Source organism: Halichoerus grypus, chromosome 2 (assembly GCF_964656455.1).
Source record: "Halichoerus grypus chromosome 2, mHalGry1.hap1.1, whole genome shotgun sequence".
Classification (NCBI taxonomy): Eukaryota; Metazoa; Chordata; class Mammalia; order Carnivora; family Phocidae; genus Halichoerus; species Halichoerus grypus.
The window spans coordinates 187,035,807-187,052,527 of record NC_135713.1 but is presented as its reverse complement, the minus strand read 5'-3'; the positions used below and the strand labels follow the sequence as shown (position 1 = coordinate 187,052,527).

The window sequence follows — 16,721 nt, the reverse complement described above, 5'->3', positions numbered from 1 at the left end:
AGGCAACCCCACTACTGGCTTATTTCTAGAGCTATAAGCCTACAGGTAAGCATATGTTTGGATATTTAACACAAACGATGGTATATGATGCCACTGTTCTGCCCTTGAACGAAGTATATCCTGCCCATCATTCCATATCAGCTCACACCTCATTCTTTTTAATAGCTACTTGATAGCCTGTCACACAGATGTACCTTAATTTAGCCAACTCCCTGGACATAGGTTTTACAGCTGTTTCCCATTTTTGCTACAACAAATAACACTGCAGTGAATATTCTTGCAAGTAGCTATTTTTATGCCCCGTTGTATTCCCGCAAGATAAATCCCCACTACTCCTCCTGCCCCTCCCTGACCTTCCCTGAGCACTCAGTGCTCTAGCAAGCGGCTCACCGAGACCCTGCTCCATGGCCCAGTTCTCACTGGCCGGTGAACGCCTGCACTGAGCTGGCTGCTACCTAGTTCAGTATCTCTCTGATTGTATTAGTTAGTTCTTGCTGCATAACAAATTATCCTTAAACGTAGCAGCTTAAAACAGCAAACATATTATCAGCCCAGAGTTTCCGTGGATCCGCATGGCTTTGCTGGATCCTCCAGTTCAGGCTCTTGCCCAGGCGGCTCTCAAGGTGCTTTGCCAGGTTACAGTCATCTCAACCACCGATTGGGGTGGGGGTCTGCTTCCAAGAGCTCTCACATGGGTGTGGGCAGGATTGACTTCCTTGAGGAGGCCCCCCTCGGTTCCTGCCATGTGGACCTCCCCATAGGAGAGCTAGCTGGCTTCCACCAGAGCAGGCAAGCAAGACAGCCATAGAGGGTGGGCAAGACAGAGGCCAGTCTTTTTGTAACCTGATCTCAGAAGTGCCATCCCATCACATTCGCCATATTCTATGGGTTAAAAGCAAGTCACTAGGTCCAGCCCACACTCAGGACAGGATTCCACTGGGTGTCAATACCAGGAGGTGGGGCCATTGGGGGCTACATTGGAGGTTGTCTGATTACCATGCTGATTATCATCCCATCCCCAGGCTCTGAGCTTTATCTTATTTGGTCATCCTCCCAACACTGCAAGTGAAGTCTCTACTTTCTAAATGAGGACACAGAGGCTCAGAGACTTGTGAAGTGACTTTCTTGTAATCACACAGCTCCGAGAGAGAACTGAAACCCAGATCTTCCTTTTTTTTTTTTTTTTTTTAAAACCCTGGGGTCGACCTTTGAGACTTTCTAAATCTAACCCAGCCTCATTCCAGCCGGAGGGCGAATCCTTTCCTCCTCAGCTCCCCAAACACCCACAGCCCTATATGCGCACATCCCAGGCTGTTTTACGGGATGGGCAGTTCTTAATGCCCAGGTACCCGCCACCCGTGTGCCTTACGGAACCCCGTCCGTCTCATTGGTGCCTCTCTCACAGGGCTTTGTGGGCTGGCAGGGTCTCAGGAAATGTGTGTTGGATCCAGCTGTTGTATGAGGCTGAATTAGAGGAAGTCAGATCCCCCCAGGGAGTGTCTGCATCTGAGCTTTGTCAGTGATTCTGGAATGAAAGGCTGTTTTAGAGCAAGCCAGGGAGATGTGGGGAGGCGGGAAGAGGGGCAGGGGAGGAAGCACAGCCCACCTGCAAAAATAGCAGGCCAGTTGCGCCTGCTCTGATTATGTCATTCTCTGGCCCCTCGTTGCTGCAGCATGAAGTCAAAATCCTTAACGTGGTGTTCAAGGTCCTGCGCAGCTGACACAGCCTTCATCATCCACCACTCTCTGTCGGGCATCACTGGTCTGTATGCCCTGTTCCCCAAACGTGCCAAGGGCTGTCCACATCTCCAGGACACAGTTTTTTTTTTTTTTTTTTAAGATTTTATTTATTCATTTGACAGAGAGAGAGAGAGAGAGGACAAGCAGGGGGAGAAGCAGACTCCCTGCTGAGCTGGGAGCCCGACATGGGGCCATGGGGCCATGGGACCCAATCCCAGGACCTGGAGATCATGACCTGAGCCGAAAGCAGATGCCCAACCACCTGAGCCACCCAGGTGCCCCTCTATGACACAGTTCTTGTATAAAATGGCACCAATTTCAACCCTTTTGTCACTTGGCAAAATTCTCGTCATCCGTTGGTCCAGCTCAGATATTGTCTGCTCCCTGCGGCAGAACTCATGGTTTCCTCAGGCCCCTTCTCCCCAACTGGCCATGGGCTCCTTGGGGGCTCACCGTGGCCCCAGGGCTTAGCTCAGTGCCCGCGGCAGGGCAGGCGCTGAAAAAATGAGGACTAGGGCAAGAGTGGGTGCCCCTGAAGGGAATGGGAGCAGCAGAGACCTTCTCCTCTGCCCTCTGGTGACCCCAAATGAGAACAGAGGCCTGATGCCACTTGAGGTGGAGGGAGTACTTTAGTAATTAATTGCATCTCTCTCTGTCCAGCATTTAGCCTGGCTCCGAGCATAGACTTTAGGAGGAATATTGAGGTGTGGATGGAGCATATTCATATGCAAGCATTTTTCTGGGACAGCATCCATGGCCTTCATTGGGTTTTTAAATGGGCCACCACCTCTCCTTTGGGCAGTGATGGATTTTATGTGGCTGAGAGGTCAGATTCCTCTGGGTCTGCTATTCAACCCACAAGTAGGGAATTAGTTTGGATTAAGCTGAGCTGCAGATAACAGTAAATCCCAAATAACCATGGCTTCAATGAGATACAAATTCAGGGACAGCTTTCTGGTCTGCAGCTCCTATTATTACCACAGATATTCCCATTGTCCAAGCCTCCCTGGGACACCGCCACCAGAATGGATGGTATCACTGTCTTTGTACCCAAGCCCCTCCCTGCCTGGAGTGCAATGAGAAGTGGAGGCTGGTTTCCCCACTGTTCCAGAATCCCCCAGCCACTGAACCCAGTCTGGTGTCTGGTCTGCAGAACTGACTCTCTCCCCAGGCTCCACTTTCCTCCCACCCCTGCCTGAGGGTGGGGGTGGGGGGGCGGGGAATTCAGCACAGGCTCACTCTTGGGGTTGAGGGAAGGAGATGCTGCAAACAACCAGAGTTTATCTTACCATTATTTCCTTACATAAACTGCTACACCAACTTTGCAGCAGAGAGCCTGCAGGGCATGCCTGATGCAGAGAAAAGATCGATGGGCAATTAGCAGCAGCTTTTTGCAGAGGCTCTCAAAACATACAAGGTAGTTTATAGGCTCTTTATTTGGCCTCCGGGGCCCCCAGAAGTCAATAAAATTTCCTCTATTCATTTGTTTAAGAAACTCTTTCTTGGGGGGGTGCCTGGGTGGCTCAGTCGTTAAGCGTCTGCCTTCGGCTCAGGTCATGATCTCAGGGTCCTGGGATCGAGCCCCGCATCGGGCTCCCTGCTCCGCAGGAAGCCTGCTTCTCCCTCTCCCACTCCCCCTGCTTGTGTTCCCTCTCTCAAGCTGTGTCTCTCTCTGTCAGGTAGATAAATGAAATCTTTTTTTTTTTTTTTTAAAGAAACTCTTTCTTTGGGCACCTGGTGGCTCAGTTGGTTAAGCATCTGCCTTCGGCTCAGGTCATGATCCCAGGGTCCTGGGACTGAGCCCCGCATCACTCTCTGCTCAGTGGGGAGTCTGCTTCTCCCTCTCCCCTGCTTGTGCTCTCTCTTGCTATCGCTCTCTCTCTCTCTCTCAAATAAATAAATAAAATCTTAAAAAAAAAACAAAACCTCTTTCTTTCATGGACAGGATAAAAGCAACTTTAGTGTAGCCAATGTCAAAACTGACAGAGGTTCTGAATTAGTGGAATCAGTTAATGAGGATTTCATTATTCAGGGCTCCAAATTGTAGCCCACCCCTTGGGATATGGGACCCTCATTGTGCTCACCTCTGGGGTCCCCTGCTGGGGCTCCATTTATGATTATTGAATGAATAGTCAAATGAGCAAGGAAATAAATGAACGAGGGACGCCTGGGTGGCTCAGTTGGTGTAGCGTCTGCCTTTGGCTCAGGCTGTGATCCTGGGGTCTTGGGATCGAGCCCCGCATCAGGCTCCCTGCTCAGCGGGGAGTCTGCTCCTCCCTCTGCCCCTCCCCCTGCTTGTGCTCTCTCTCTCTCTCTCTCTCTGTCAAAATAAATAAATAAAATCTTTTTTAAAAAAGGAAATACATGAATGAAAAAACACAAACTTTTTCCAAAACTACCATCTTATATTTTTTGTATTGGAACCACCTATTTTGGAGGGCAATTTGTGGCAGGACTAGTCAGTCTGATTTCTTCTGACCCATCCAACTCTTCCCCACCAGTGTCTGGTTTTGAAACAAAATGGGACATGTAAACCTCTCTTTTGAGCTGCAAACGTCTCTTGTTTAGGCAGAAGTGCTTTCCACTTCTGGATCTTAGTATTTCTGAATCTTTGATGAGTGGAGGCAGAGATAAAAACAGAACGTCTCAAACTGCCAGAAATGTGGCTTTGGCGTGGCCTCTCTGTCTTGGTTCCGGAGAGATCTGTTGGTCATGCAGATGGACGTCATCATCCTTGGGCGAGCCCCAGATGTTGGCGAGATAATCCAAAAGCAAATAACTCAGGCAGGGATATTAAGAGTTCTGTTTATAGAGAAATAAAAATATTACCAAAGCCATACACTCAAACAAGTACAAGTTGGCCGTTGAAGTGAGCAAATATTTTTAATCAGAGGTCTATTTCCGCACACCCACCCTCATCTCCCTTCCTACCGTACTCATCTCCCCTGCCCTGCGGTAGGGCGATCAGTGACAGTCTTTGGAGCACATCTGACCCTGTCTGGCTGCGTCCTTCCTTGAAGCACACCCACAGCTTTGGTTCCTCGGCCCAGGTGGTGGGGAGACCCATCCCTAGATTCTGGTGTGAGGTTTGCTGGGAGCCTTGCCTTCCCTGGTTGCTGCTTGTGGGTCTCGATCCCTGAAATCGGCCTCCTTGACAAGTTCATGTCTCCATTCATGCCCAACACTGACTCCACTTGTCGCTGCCATTTCACCTTCCTTCCCACCCTGGGGACAAGCTCTCCTCTACATCCTTGCAGGTGGAGAGATCTGGAAAGCCAGGTCTCCTCTCCTTTGAGCTCTAAGGTGGGAAGGGGCATGTCTGGCTGCACAGCCCATTGGGGGCTGCCCTTTCGAGAAAGGCCATAGTCTGGTGGGCTGGGGAGGAAGGGCGTTCTTCCTTAAGACTGTGGACTGAAGTTATAATAAGTTGCTGAGGGTTTTGTGACTATCTATAATCCACTCATTCATTCACAGTCATTTTTTGAGGCCCTGTTATGTGCGGGGCCTGGTGCTAGGGACTGGGGGATGGAGGGAGCTCACAGCCTGGTGGGGCAGGTGGCCAGCAAAGTCAATATTGATGGAGTGGTGTAACAGGTGACACTGGACATCGTGCAGGAAGCTGTGAAGCTCAGAGGAGGGGCCACTAACTGTGCCCAGGGAGGGTGGAGAAGCCTTCAGGGAGGGCTTGTCCTTTGAGTTTAGTCTTGAGGGAGGAAGCAGATAAGGAAGAAAAGTTTACATAGACTCTAGACCCGATGGTCTCAGGCCCCTTGGAAGACCTGGAATTTCACTTTGTTTTCTTCCCTTTACATTTTAGTGCTAAAAGGGGTGATTTTTCAGAAGGAGAGATGGCCCTTGGGGGTGGTGTGTGGGACAGAGCCGTGGCAGGCTGCCTGGGTGTCCTCTCTCTAGATGTCCCACATCCCCTAGGCTCACTCAAATCCCAGGCCACCTTCCCATAGCAATTGGTGCCACACGGGGAGGGCCCTGCAGCGCATATGGACCTTTATTAAAGATTAAAGATTAAAAACTGAGCAGAAAAATTACAGAAAGCTGACCTTCCTCACCCCAATCTTTTCCAGACCCCACTCCTGCTTGGCAACGGGCCTTTCTTGTACCAAAAAAATTGTGTGTGTACAGGGCTCTGTGAACCTCACTCCCTCAGCTTTTGACGGAGGAGTCTCTCCTCCCTAGGACCTTGGTAAGCCTGTAGACGTCGGGCAGTGACTGCCTGAGATATATGAAGCTTTCTTCTCAGCCCCTTCCCTTTTAGGCTTAGGCTTGCTTAGGAGAACAATAAGCACACAATTACTCCATCTTTGGGATGTTGGCTTAATTATTTATTTTTACTGAAACATTGTAAATGTTTCCTTTCTACCCTTTCAGAAACGCAAATACAGTGGTTCCCCCCCCCTTATCTGCGGGCACACGTTCCATGATCCCCAGCGGATGCCTGAAACCAGGGGTAGCACTGAAGCTTATAGATACTATGTTTCTTCCTATAAACACATACCTATGATAAAGTTTAATTTATAAACTAGGCACAGTAAGAGATTAACAACAGTAACTAGTAATAAAACAGAGCAATGATAGTAATGTCAAGTTATAAACGTTAAGTGAATGTGGTCTGTCTCTCTTACTGTACTGTACTCACCCTCCTTTTGTGAGGAGATGGAGGGAGTTGAGTGGCGTGGCTGACGGCGGGGGGGGGGGGGGGGGGGAGGGGAGGGGGGAGGGGGTGGTCACAGACCGTGAAAGCAAAGCGGCGGATGCGGAGGATGACTGTAAAGAAACCGGGAGCTACGGGGGCGGGGACCCTTGTGTAGAGTCAGGAGAGCAGAGTGACCACGTCTCTTCCCGATGGTGTGTCCAGTGACTCCAAATTGGTAGCTTGAAATCAGCATGGGGAGTATTTAGACCACAGAAGTCAGCAAATGCCACCAGTCAGGGCTCATTCACTGCATAGGACGACGTTTCCCGGACATTCCGCCGTTGGGCATGTTTCAGGGGCTGACGCGCGCATCACCGCTCTCTAGCACAGCAGTGTGGTCTGGTAGGAAGAGAGCACCAGACCAACTGCGGTTCAGTCCTGGGTTAAGTAGGAGGCATCGATTCCGAGATCAGGGATAAACCAAGGATAGAAACGAAGATGAGATGTTCTTTTAAGCAGATTCAGGAGGAGGGCGGGCGGGATGGGGCACCCAGCACAGGACATCCTTCCTTTCACAGCCGGGCCTGATGAGCTGTGCTGCCACCCTGGGGAAGATTCCTCCAAAGCACCTTCAGCAGAGAGAGTAACTTACATCCCTGCCTACTTGCGGCTTCCAGTACCAAAAACCCAGCTCAAATTAGCTTAAGTGGAAGGGGGAATATGAAGTAGCCCAAAGAACAAAAAGGAAGAACTGAGAGCCAGAGAGACAGGAACCAGGGCAGGTCCTGGGACACCAGAGGCTGGAGAGCCACTATTATGTTCTGCTTCATGAGGCTTGTGCTTGAGATTGGACCTGTGGCCATTCATGGACTTGGAGGTTACATTTTCTCAGCTTCATTGCTAGAAAGCAAAGGGCCTTTGGGTTATAGTTGAAAAGTCCCAGAGAAGGTCTCTGATTGGTCCGCTTGCATCACATGCCCAGCCCTGGACCAATCACTGTGCAGCCAGGGAGGAAGGCTCATGGAGGAAGATGGTAGCTCTGGGGCAGCTCACACGTGGGAATGGACTCGAGGTAGTTCCCCAAAGGGAGTGCTGTTTCCAAAAGGAAGAAGGGGTGCTGGGCAGGCTGAACACTACATGACTCCTTCCCCTTGTAGGAAATTCATTCACAAAGCTCAGAGGCTGGCTCCTGGCCTTTCAGAGCCTAAGGAACCCGCCCCCCGCCCCCCCCCCCGCCCAAGTCACGGTTCTTGGGTGGGTGTGGGTATGCAGTGGGATGTTATCAAAGCATCTCAGATTGTCATTTTAGGAGAAGTCTTTTCATCTACAATTCCACTTTCTTCCTCCCAAGTGTGTTGTAGCAGGTGTTTCTGTCTTTCCACATCACAGACAAGAAACTGAGGCCCTAAGACTGGGAGCAGAACTCGAATCAGAACTCAGGTCTTTTGACACCGAGGTACTGCAAGGGACTTACTGCAGGGACTGAGGCAGAACATAAGCCCCACCCCTGGCTGCCTGGCCCTGAAGCTCGCTCTGGCTTCCATCCAGGACAGGAGAGGTTCTCCAAGTTCAGCCTGTGCATCCGCAGACATTTGCAGAGTGCTCACTGTGGGTCAGGTTCAGGACCAGATGCTCACAGTCTATTGGCCCTAAATAGACCCTAATGACCCCATATATGGGGAGTGCAGTGGGAGCAGGGTGCCTGGCCTGGGTAAAGAAGAGGAGGGAGCTGGCGAAGGAAGGCTGCTTGGAGGAAGTAGCTCTGAGCTGGATCTGGAAGGATGAGCTAGAAAGGAGAGAAGGGGTGGAAGAACATTATGGGTCAAGGGAACAGCAGCTGTGAAGACACAGAGCCATGCAGAAGCATGGGAGCTCCTACTACGTCTTGACCTCAGGGGCAGCCAGGCCTCTGTGTGGAGTAGTTTGACCTGTTGACAATACAAAGCTCTTCTCTCAGGGTCAACTCCTGTCCCGTCTCTCTGTAGCTTCAAGATCATTGTCCCAGGTTGATGAGTTTCTTCCTGCCCCCAGTGGCTGCATCCTGACTCCCCGATCCACTTGCTGCAATCTCTTGCCCACCTATCAGGCTCCAGGTACAAGCCTCGAAGGCCTCTGGCCATGAGATGCTCCTGATGACGGGCTCTGCCTCTGTTTCAGAATCTCGGCGAAGGACCATCTTTGAATACCACCGTGTGGAGCTGGATCCCAGCAAGGTCACCAGCACATCAGCCGTGGAGTTCACCCCACTGCCCAGTGAGTAGGGGTCCCCACCGAGGGAGGGCATTCCACTGTCCTGGAAAGAGCTTCCTAGTCAAACAATCTGGGTTCCATTCCCAGGCCCACCACTGACCCCTGTGTGGGTATGGCCGCCTATTTCTCTGGGCTGCCATTTCTCATTTGTCACGTGGGCCTAACCCCACTTCCATCCCAGAGCTACGGTAAGGGTCAGAAGCAGGGTAGGTAGAGTTGAGGACAAATGTCAGCTCTGACACTAACTGGCATATCCCGGGCCTGGGTCGTGGTTTGTACTTGATACATGACAGCTATGGTTATTGACACACAATTAAAACCCAGGAAAGGTGTACCCCTGAGAATTTTTAGACTGAGCCCCCAGGAAAGGTAATCCGGGAACTGAATGAATCGGTCCTTACATTTCCTTTTTTTTTTTTTTTTTTAAGATTTTATTTATTTATTAGAGAGTGAGCAAGAGAGAGAGAGGGAGAGTGTGTGCAAGTTGGGGGAGGGGCAGAGAGAGAGGGAGACGCAGACTCCCCACTGAGCAGAGAGCCTGAGATGCCAGGGCTCAATCCCCCGATCATGACCTGAGCCAAAGGCAGACCCTCAACCGACTGAGCCCCCAGGTGCCCCTTCGGTCATTACATTTCTTGTTGCATTTTCCTTAGAGGAGGAGTAAGGCCGGAGTCCACAGGCAGGAGGCAATAAAGGAATTTAGCCAGCAGTCCTCCAAGAACCAGGGCTCGGCCCTCCCCCGTGCCCCACTCACCGGCAGTTGAGGCCACATGTCCATGACCAAGGCTCCAGCTACTGCTGTGGACCCCACTGGATCGGGGTTGGATGCTCTTCAGGATATGGTCAGGGCAGCTGGGGAGAGCGAGGGAGAGGACAGGACTCCTGTTCTGGCATTTTTACTTTCTTTTTATTTTTTAAAGTTTATTTATTTAAGTAATCTCTACACCCATCGTGGGACTCAAACTCATGACCCTGAGATCAAGAGTCACATGCTCTCCAGACTGAGCCAGCCAGGCGCCCCCGTTCGTGCGTTTTTTTTTTTTTTTTAAAGATTTTATTTATTTATTTAATTGACAGAGAGAGAGACAGCGTGAGGGGGAACACAAGCAGGGGGAGTGGGAGAGGGAGAAGCAGGCTTCCGGCCGAGCAGGGAGCCCGATGCAGGGCTCGATCCCAGGACCCTGGGATCATGACCCGAGCCGAAGGCAGTCGCTTAACCAACTGAGCCACCCAGGCGCCCCCTGTTCTTGCATTTTTGAAAGAGAGTTTTAATTTCCTCTCCTGTCTCACAGTACCTGCTGGTTTCCCTCTGAAGCCATGGCCTTCTCCCTGCTTTCTGGGGCCTTTCTTGCCTTGCCTTCCCCTGCTTCCTCTTCCCTGAGGGTTCTGGGAGCAGGGGTGTGGAGAAAGAAGAAGGGGAGGAGGAAAGTTCTTGAACACTAGGCCTGTCTCTGCAGGGCTCAGCAGGTGTCTTCCCCTGGGAAAGAGGAAGGACACAGACATCATGGGGTCGCAGGACTAGGACCCCTTGCAGATCACAGCCCCACCCCCACTGCAGCTGCCCTCTCTCTTAGGCAGGAGAGACCTGGGGCCTGAGAAGCAGGGGTTCCTCAAGGACTACCGAGGACAAACCTCAAGTCCTAGGACTTGAATAAACTGCACTTGGGAGCAAGGACATCCAAGGGCAGGGTAACTGCCTGGGCGGAAGTGAAGCGTCCTGGGAATCATTTCTGGGACACTGTCTGTACATTTCAGCCACTTCCCACCCCTCCAGTGAATTTGGTGAGCATTTAATAGCTCGCAGGACGTCTGAAATGCAGATGAGAAATAAAGGTCAGTGGGTTGTACGCATACCCCACGGAGGCTCCCAGGCTTTTTTCTCATGGCCGGTTTGCCTGGAGCCTTCTAAGGGGCCTCCGGAGCACTGGGAATGAGCAGGCCATGGGATCCCATGTGGGGGCCCCTGTGGGTGTGGCTGGTGGGGCGGGGGGCAGTGCTGCCAGGGCTAGGATCTGAGCCCCTGGGAGGCCGGTTCACTTGGTCCCGAGAAAACTCAGCATCCCCCAGTGCAGGATTTCTCTCTTACCTTTGGGTGGGGGACGACTTAGCCAAGATTGGTCCAGAGGTGCGGATGGGCTATCTCCAAGCCATTATACTCTGTGGCAGGTTCGTCCGGGTCGCTCTTCTAGAAGACACAATGAAAGGGTGGCACAGGCTGAGGGTGGGAGCTGAAGCAGGGAAGCCCACCCGTGGGACCTCAAGGCTAAGCGCTCAGGCTTTTGGCTCCCACAGACCTCAGTTCAAGCCCAGACCACCACTCCTAGCTCCATGACTATCTCTAAGCCTCAGTTCCCTCCCTTGTAAAATGGGGATAACAAAACCACCCAGGCACCAATTCTGTAAACATTGGTCAACTGCTTACCACGGGCTTGTGATGGGGTGCTGTTCTAGAACGTCTGGCTACAGCAGGGGACAAAACAGCCGGAGAGCTCCATTCTATTGAAAGGATACAGTGCCACCGACAGCCAGTCGCTCCCACAGTGACTGAAGGTGACACGCTGTGCCCACAACAGCTTTGCTCCCACTCCCCCACGGCGGGTTCCCAGCTGCCATCTTGCTGGGGGTGCATGGAATGCAAACTGGCTCCCTCATTAATGGATTGCAGTAGAGTCCCAGGAAGACTCACATAGCGAGGAAATGTGTGTGATAGCTATTGAATGAGTGGTTATTTTTCTGAGTCAGTTGTCACTTCTTGCTGTTAGCGGTGTGTTCTGTTCCATTCAGCTGCTCATCAGAGGAACTCTTCTACTGCACATGGTTATTCTGGGTGAGGGCCTGGGTCTCCTTGGGATAAAACGCACAGGTTTGTGGCAGCTGCTTGCCACCCAGAGGTCATTCTGGTTCTCTTCAGAGTAGCGCTCAATTGCAAGCGAACAATGCTTAAAATCCAGCCCCCATACCTCCTGCCTCCCCCCCGCCCCGCCACCCCCCTCCCCCCGGCCTCTCTGCTCCTGGGCTTGGCTGGCGCCAGAGGGGTCCGCGCACCGTCCAGCAGCCCGCTCCCACCAACTCCCCTGCTCTCGGGCCCTGCCCTGCCCCGGGCCAGACCCCAGCTCTTGCTCCTCCTCGTTCCTGTCACCCTCAGCTTGTCCACTCTGCCCAGCCCGTTAGCGTTCTGGTTGCTGCTGGGAACACAGCTGAAATGGGCTCCTCCCGGGCCTCTGCGCGCAGGGGCTTTTCTGCTTGGACTTCTCCTCCAGGAGAGCCGCCAGGCTTGCTTCCTCCCTTCTCCCAATCTCTGCCCAAACGACCTCTCCTCAGAGGCCCTCGCCAACCATCCTGCCTCCCTGTTGTGCGCTGCTATTTTGCACAGCCCGCTGCCAGAAGCCCTAGTGCAGACTTCGTTGTCTGTGTACTGTAGGCCGTCTCCTGCTCTAGGCTGCAGGCTCCGGGCAGGCAGCGCGTCTGTCTGTCTTTCCCTGTTCACCACTGCATCTCTAGCAGCCGGGACAGGGCCTGTGGCAGGTGTTCAATACATAGTTGTTGGAAGGTTGCCTCGGGGCGCCTGGGTGGCGCAGTCGGTTAAGCATCCCACTCTTGGTTTCGGCTCAGGTCATGCTCTTGGGGTCCTGGGGTCGAGCCCCGTGGCAGGCTCTGCACTCAGCTTGACGTCTGCTTGAGGATTTTCTCTCTCCCTCTCCCTCTGCCCCTCCCCATGCTCACGCGTGCTCTCTCTCTCTCTCTCAAATAAATAAATCTTTAAAAAACAAAGAGGAATGAATGCAAGCATGAATGAACAAGTGGACGAATACCTGGTCGGTACATTGAGGGGAATGAGTAAGACCACAGTCAATCACAAGCAGCATTCGCAGGGCTCGCCGCATGGCCAGCACTCGTATAGACCCTCGCTCGGTGTCACCTCATCTCCTCCTCACTGCACGTCTGCCCAGCAGAGAGCATCAGGATCCCTCTTTTGCAAAGGAGGAACTGAGGCACAACGGGGTTCAGCAACTCCCCAAGCGAGATGTAAACCCAAGTGAGCAGAGAGACCCATATACTCCCTGGGGTAGCTCACTTCCAAGCGGAGAGGGAGAAGAAAGGGATGCGATTATGAATGCCTGGTTTACCCCCGCGGACCAGTGCTCAGGCTTCCCTGGGAGGTGAGTGAGGAGGCGGAGACAGGCCAGGGGATGATCCTGGCGCCAATCCCCCCACAGGGACCGAATGAGTGCTCCCAGCTAGCACTGGCTGGCGGGCAAACCAGAACATCTTAAACATCCTTTTCTGTGATTATAGCCAACAAAAGTGTATTATAAACATTAAACTTGTTAGAAGACTAGCTCTTGTTCCTTTCAGGAGAGGAAACAGTAATCATGTGACATAGTAGCGTAGCTAACCCTATAATGGCAATTCTATTGCGATATAAAGGTGTCAAATCAATGTCATACACCTTAAACATATACAGTGTTATACGTCCGATATATCTCAATTAAGACAAAGAATCCTTCTCAAGCCTGTAATTGTGGGCAATAGCCCAGCAGTATAACTTCCCAGGCTAGGTGAGATCCCTTTGTCCATGCTTCAGGGCCCCTGTAATTTTCCTTCACAAGCCTCATCACAACGATAATTACGTGGTTATGTTTGCTTGATGATCTGTTTAGTGTCTGTCTGCCCATAGGACTGTAAGGCCCAAGAAGGCAGGCACCGGGATTTACTGCACAATCCCCAGCACCAGCTCAGGGCCCGACCCCCTGGGGACGGAGGAGGAAGGAGGAAGGTGGGGGGAGGGAGAAAGAGATGGAAGAATCTAGGGCTGGACTCAAGTGAGGGTGGCATTAATGACCTCCGGGGTCCCTGCTAGTCAGACTCCGTAGTTCTGTAAGGGCCCAGCACTGGGGAGAGCTGTGCCTTTTGGAGGTCCCTGGAGGTCCACGGAGGGTCTGAGGGACTGCCACTTTCTCTCTCGCAGCCTGCCTGCAGCATCGAAGCTGTGACACCTGCGTGTCCTCGGACCTGCCCTTCAACTGCAGCTGGTGCCACGTCCTCCAGAGGTTTGTGCCCCGGCTGAGCCTCTGGTTCCCACGGGCGGACTGTGGAGGAGGGGCAGAGGGTGACATGGCCCCCCTCCCCGCCTCGGGCCTCATTGCCAACATGAGAGCCTCTCTAGCCAGTCTACTGTGCCCCCTAGGACAAGAATGTCGCAGAAGTGAGTTTTTCCCTGAGGCCTGCGACCGATCAAGGTGACTGTGTAGCAGGGTCCCTGTGCGGACGCTAGGTTTCTGGAAGACCATCCAGGGATCCCATCTACGGCAGCTCCTCTTCACACCCCAGAAGGGTCGGTTCATCCTAGGGCAGGGCTTCTCAGAGAATGGTCCACAGCTGTTGAGGATCCCAGAATCAGCTAGGTCTTGTGTCAAATATGCAGATTCCTGGGCCCTACCCTGGATCAGGATCTCTGGGAGGGAAGCCCAGGAGCCTGCATCTCAACATGGTGCCTCATCTGCAAACAAGTGTGAGACCTGCCATCTCCAAAGTCCCATTGCCGTTGGATGAGAGCCCCATGACCCCACCTTAAGATCTTTGTCAGGCTGTAATGGGGTTTCCTGAAAATCAGGGCTATGGAAATTGCAGGCATCTGTGGAAGGTTGGGGCGGGCTACAAAGCTGTGTTTGCTTGGTTTTGGAAACAGGCAAAAATTCCGGATGAGATTCGGGTTCAGGGATAAAGTTCTTAAATACAACTCATCTTCCATTCCTTGTTCTGAAATCATTTCCTCACAGATTAGACTCAGAATCTGAGCCCTGTTCTTCCGTCCAAAATAAATAAATAGCAGAGAGGGAAAAAAAAAATTTCTCTGGGGACTTGGGCTCTCATGAGAGTGGGAAGCCCTATGAACTCCCAGAGCCTACGAGGCAATCTCGAAAATTGCAAATTACAGAGTCTGCGTTCCACGCAGCTGTGGGGCATCTGTCAGCGTTTCCTTCGCTCCTTTCAAATATCCCGGTGCAGAAATAGAAGCTGCCGCCCTCACAGGCGGTCTGCCCAGCACAGGGCACAGCCCGGGCTGGGAAGAGAGGGGTTCCTGTGTGTTTTTCCCACCAGCTGTGCTCTTATTCACTCTCTTGGGGCCTCAGTTTATTTTCCCCATAGAATGGGCTGTGGTGATGTGGCCCCGGGGAAAAATGGGTGAAGAACATGTCATCATTTTAATTTCTCAACTACCAAAGAGCATTTTTGCAAAGTGTGCAGGGCCCTGTGCACGAAAGGCATGGAGCCTCGAGAGAATACCTAGGGTAGACCCCAGCTTGGTCCGTCCTGGAGTGCGGCTTTGCTGCCTGGTCCACCTCGGGCACTCTCAAGTTGTGAGCCACTGTCTCAGCGTGGAGAGATAGTCCAGATGAGCTCAGATGAGCCCTGGAATCCTGGGGCTGGCTGCCACCGCATGACTCAGCATCCAACCAGAGCTGAGCCATGAGAGCTTCAAAATGGGTCAGATGAAAGCAAAACCCTCACATTGACACATCCTCATTTAACACATACGCCCAAACCCAGAGACCCGTAACCGTTTAATGAGGGTTGGTCAGGTTGGGGGAGGGCAAGGACTTGCATGTGGACACTGCCTTTGCTGTGTGGTCATGTCCGCTCCGGGACGGAGAAGCTCCAGCACAAAGCAAGTGAGGCTGATGTGGGGCCGAGATCTTGTCCCCCGATGCCCATGGGCCTGGGCTCACCCCAGCACGGGCCCCTCCTTGCCAGCCCTCTGGAGCCTTGGCATCCACTGAGAGCTGACCCCAGGTCCCTAAAGAGCCAGAGGGCAGGGCTGGTGCCGAGGGGCCGGCCATCAGGGACTCTCCCACCAACAGCTGCTTGCAATCACCCTGTGGGTTCTCAGCTTCCCCTTCCTCACCACCCACTCTGCCTGCCGCAGCCTCCCAGAGTTTCCCTTCCTTGCGCTGGGGCTGGATCGGATTTAGACAATTTCACTTACCATGGCCGCTGTCTTCCTTTCATCCCACATTGCCCCCATCCCGCCAAGGGCCCACTCTGGAGTCTTGGGGTGACCTTAACTCCAGGATTTGGCCCAGGGAATGAGGGGCCATAATCCTTGCTTTCCAGTGTCACTGGGAGGGTCCCATGAAACAGGACAGGAGCAGCATATGGCTGGGGCGGCACTTGGCATTCAGGAGGCACTCATTAGTGGCCATATCTCAGGCCTTTCTTCTCTGCATCTGGGTTGGTTGGCTCAGGTCTTAGAATGTGACGTTCTTAGACTTACATCAAAGGTTCAGTCCTTGAAAGAATCAGTTAGTTTGGCTTAAAAAGAAACTTTAGCTCCCAGCCCCCAAGAGACCCCTAATCCTCCATGCCCCAAAGTAGTGGGCACAGAGGACCTGAGAGTGGGGGAGTGGGGATGGCTTAGTTCTCCCCCGGCTGCAGGAGAAGCAGCTCGGAGCCCGAGGGGGCACCTTCAGAAGGAAACACTGACAGTGCTCAGAAATCCTCCGCCTTACCAGGTCTCTGGCAGATGGGTGGGCGGTTGCTAGTGAAGAAAATTAACTAGCCATGAATCCTTTCTCAGCACTGGTGGCTCATGATATTATTCTTCCCATGCACATGTCCCAGAGCTTGAGTTGGGCTTGGTGGACTCCTCTGGCACCAGAGTGAAGAAGGGAAATTTGAGCATGATGCCATGGAGAACATTCCCTGGTTCATCCTCATATCCCCACCCCTTCCCTAGGGAGGCACTTGGCATCTTGCAGCCCAGCTAAGCTGCACAGTGTCCTTTCCTGGGACACTGACCAGCCAGTTTTTTAATTTCTCCTAGCCTCTGGCAAGACCTTCATTCCTGCCCTTTAGTGATCACACGGGAGACATTGGCTAACTCTGCTGATGTCTACCTCTCCTTGTCAAGTTTAGGCCCCTCCACAAAGAAAGAGGCGGATTGTCTGTGAATAAGCGAGGCTTTCCCAAGAAGACATTTGTGTGAATTCCCTGGATTCTCAGCAATTCCATAGCAACCTAGAGCCAAGAGGATCTCAAAGTTCATTTGAGGTCATGCAGTGCATCTGGCTCCCTATAC

The 16,721-nt window shown here is 52.5% G+C and overlaps 1 protein-coding gene and 1 long non-coding RNA gene across 5 annotated transcripts in view; one reads left to right on the top strand and one right to left on the bottom strand.

The window, feature by feature from the left end:
* The window catches only part of PLXDC1 (plexin domain containing 1), a 55,173-nt gene that overhangs the window by 28,832 nt on the left and 9,620 nt on the right, over positions 1-16,721 (top strand). For both annotated transcript variants that reach the window (XM_036111989.2, XM_036111988.2), the window contains exons 8-9: positions 8,549-8,644; positions 13,611-13,692. In XM_036111989.2, the coding sequence (XP_035967882.1) occupies positions 8,549-8,644; positions 13,611-13,692 (178 nt within the window). The remainder of the gene's footprint in view (positions 1-8,548; positions 8,645-13,610; positions 13,693-16,721) is intronic.
* On the bottom strand, positions 8,963-16,290 carry LOC118548195 (uncharacterized). Of its 3 annotated transcripts, XR_013445068.1 has the most exons (6): positions 16,153-16,290; positions 11,328-11,485; positions 11,064-11,137; positions 10,728-10,826; positions 9,937-10,118; positions 8,963-9,493 (listed from the first exon to the last, which is right to left on the bottom strand). It is a non-coding gene; the product is annotated as an uncharacterized LOC118548195 (long non-coding RNA). The 3 variants fall into 3 exon arrangements; XR_004923513.2 differs by having other exon boundaries at positions 11,064-11,485; XR_004923511.2 differs by lacking the exon at positions 16,153-16,290 and adding an exon at positions 12,454-13,000 and having other exon boundaries at positions 11,064-11,485.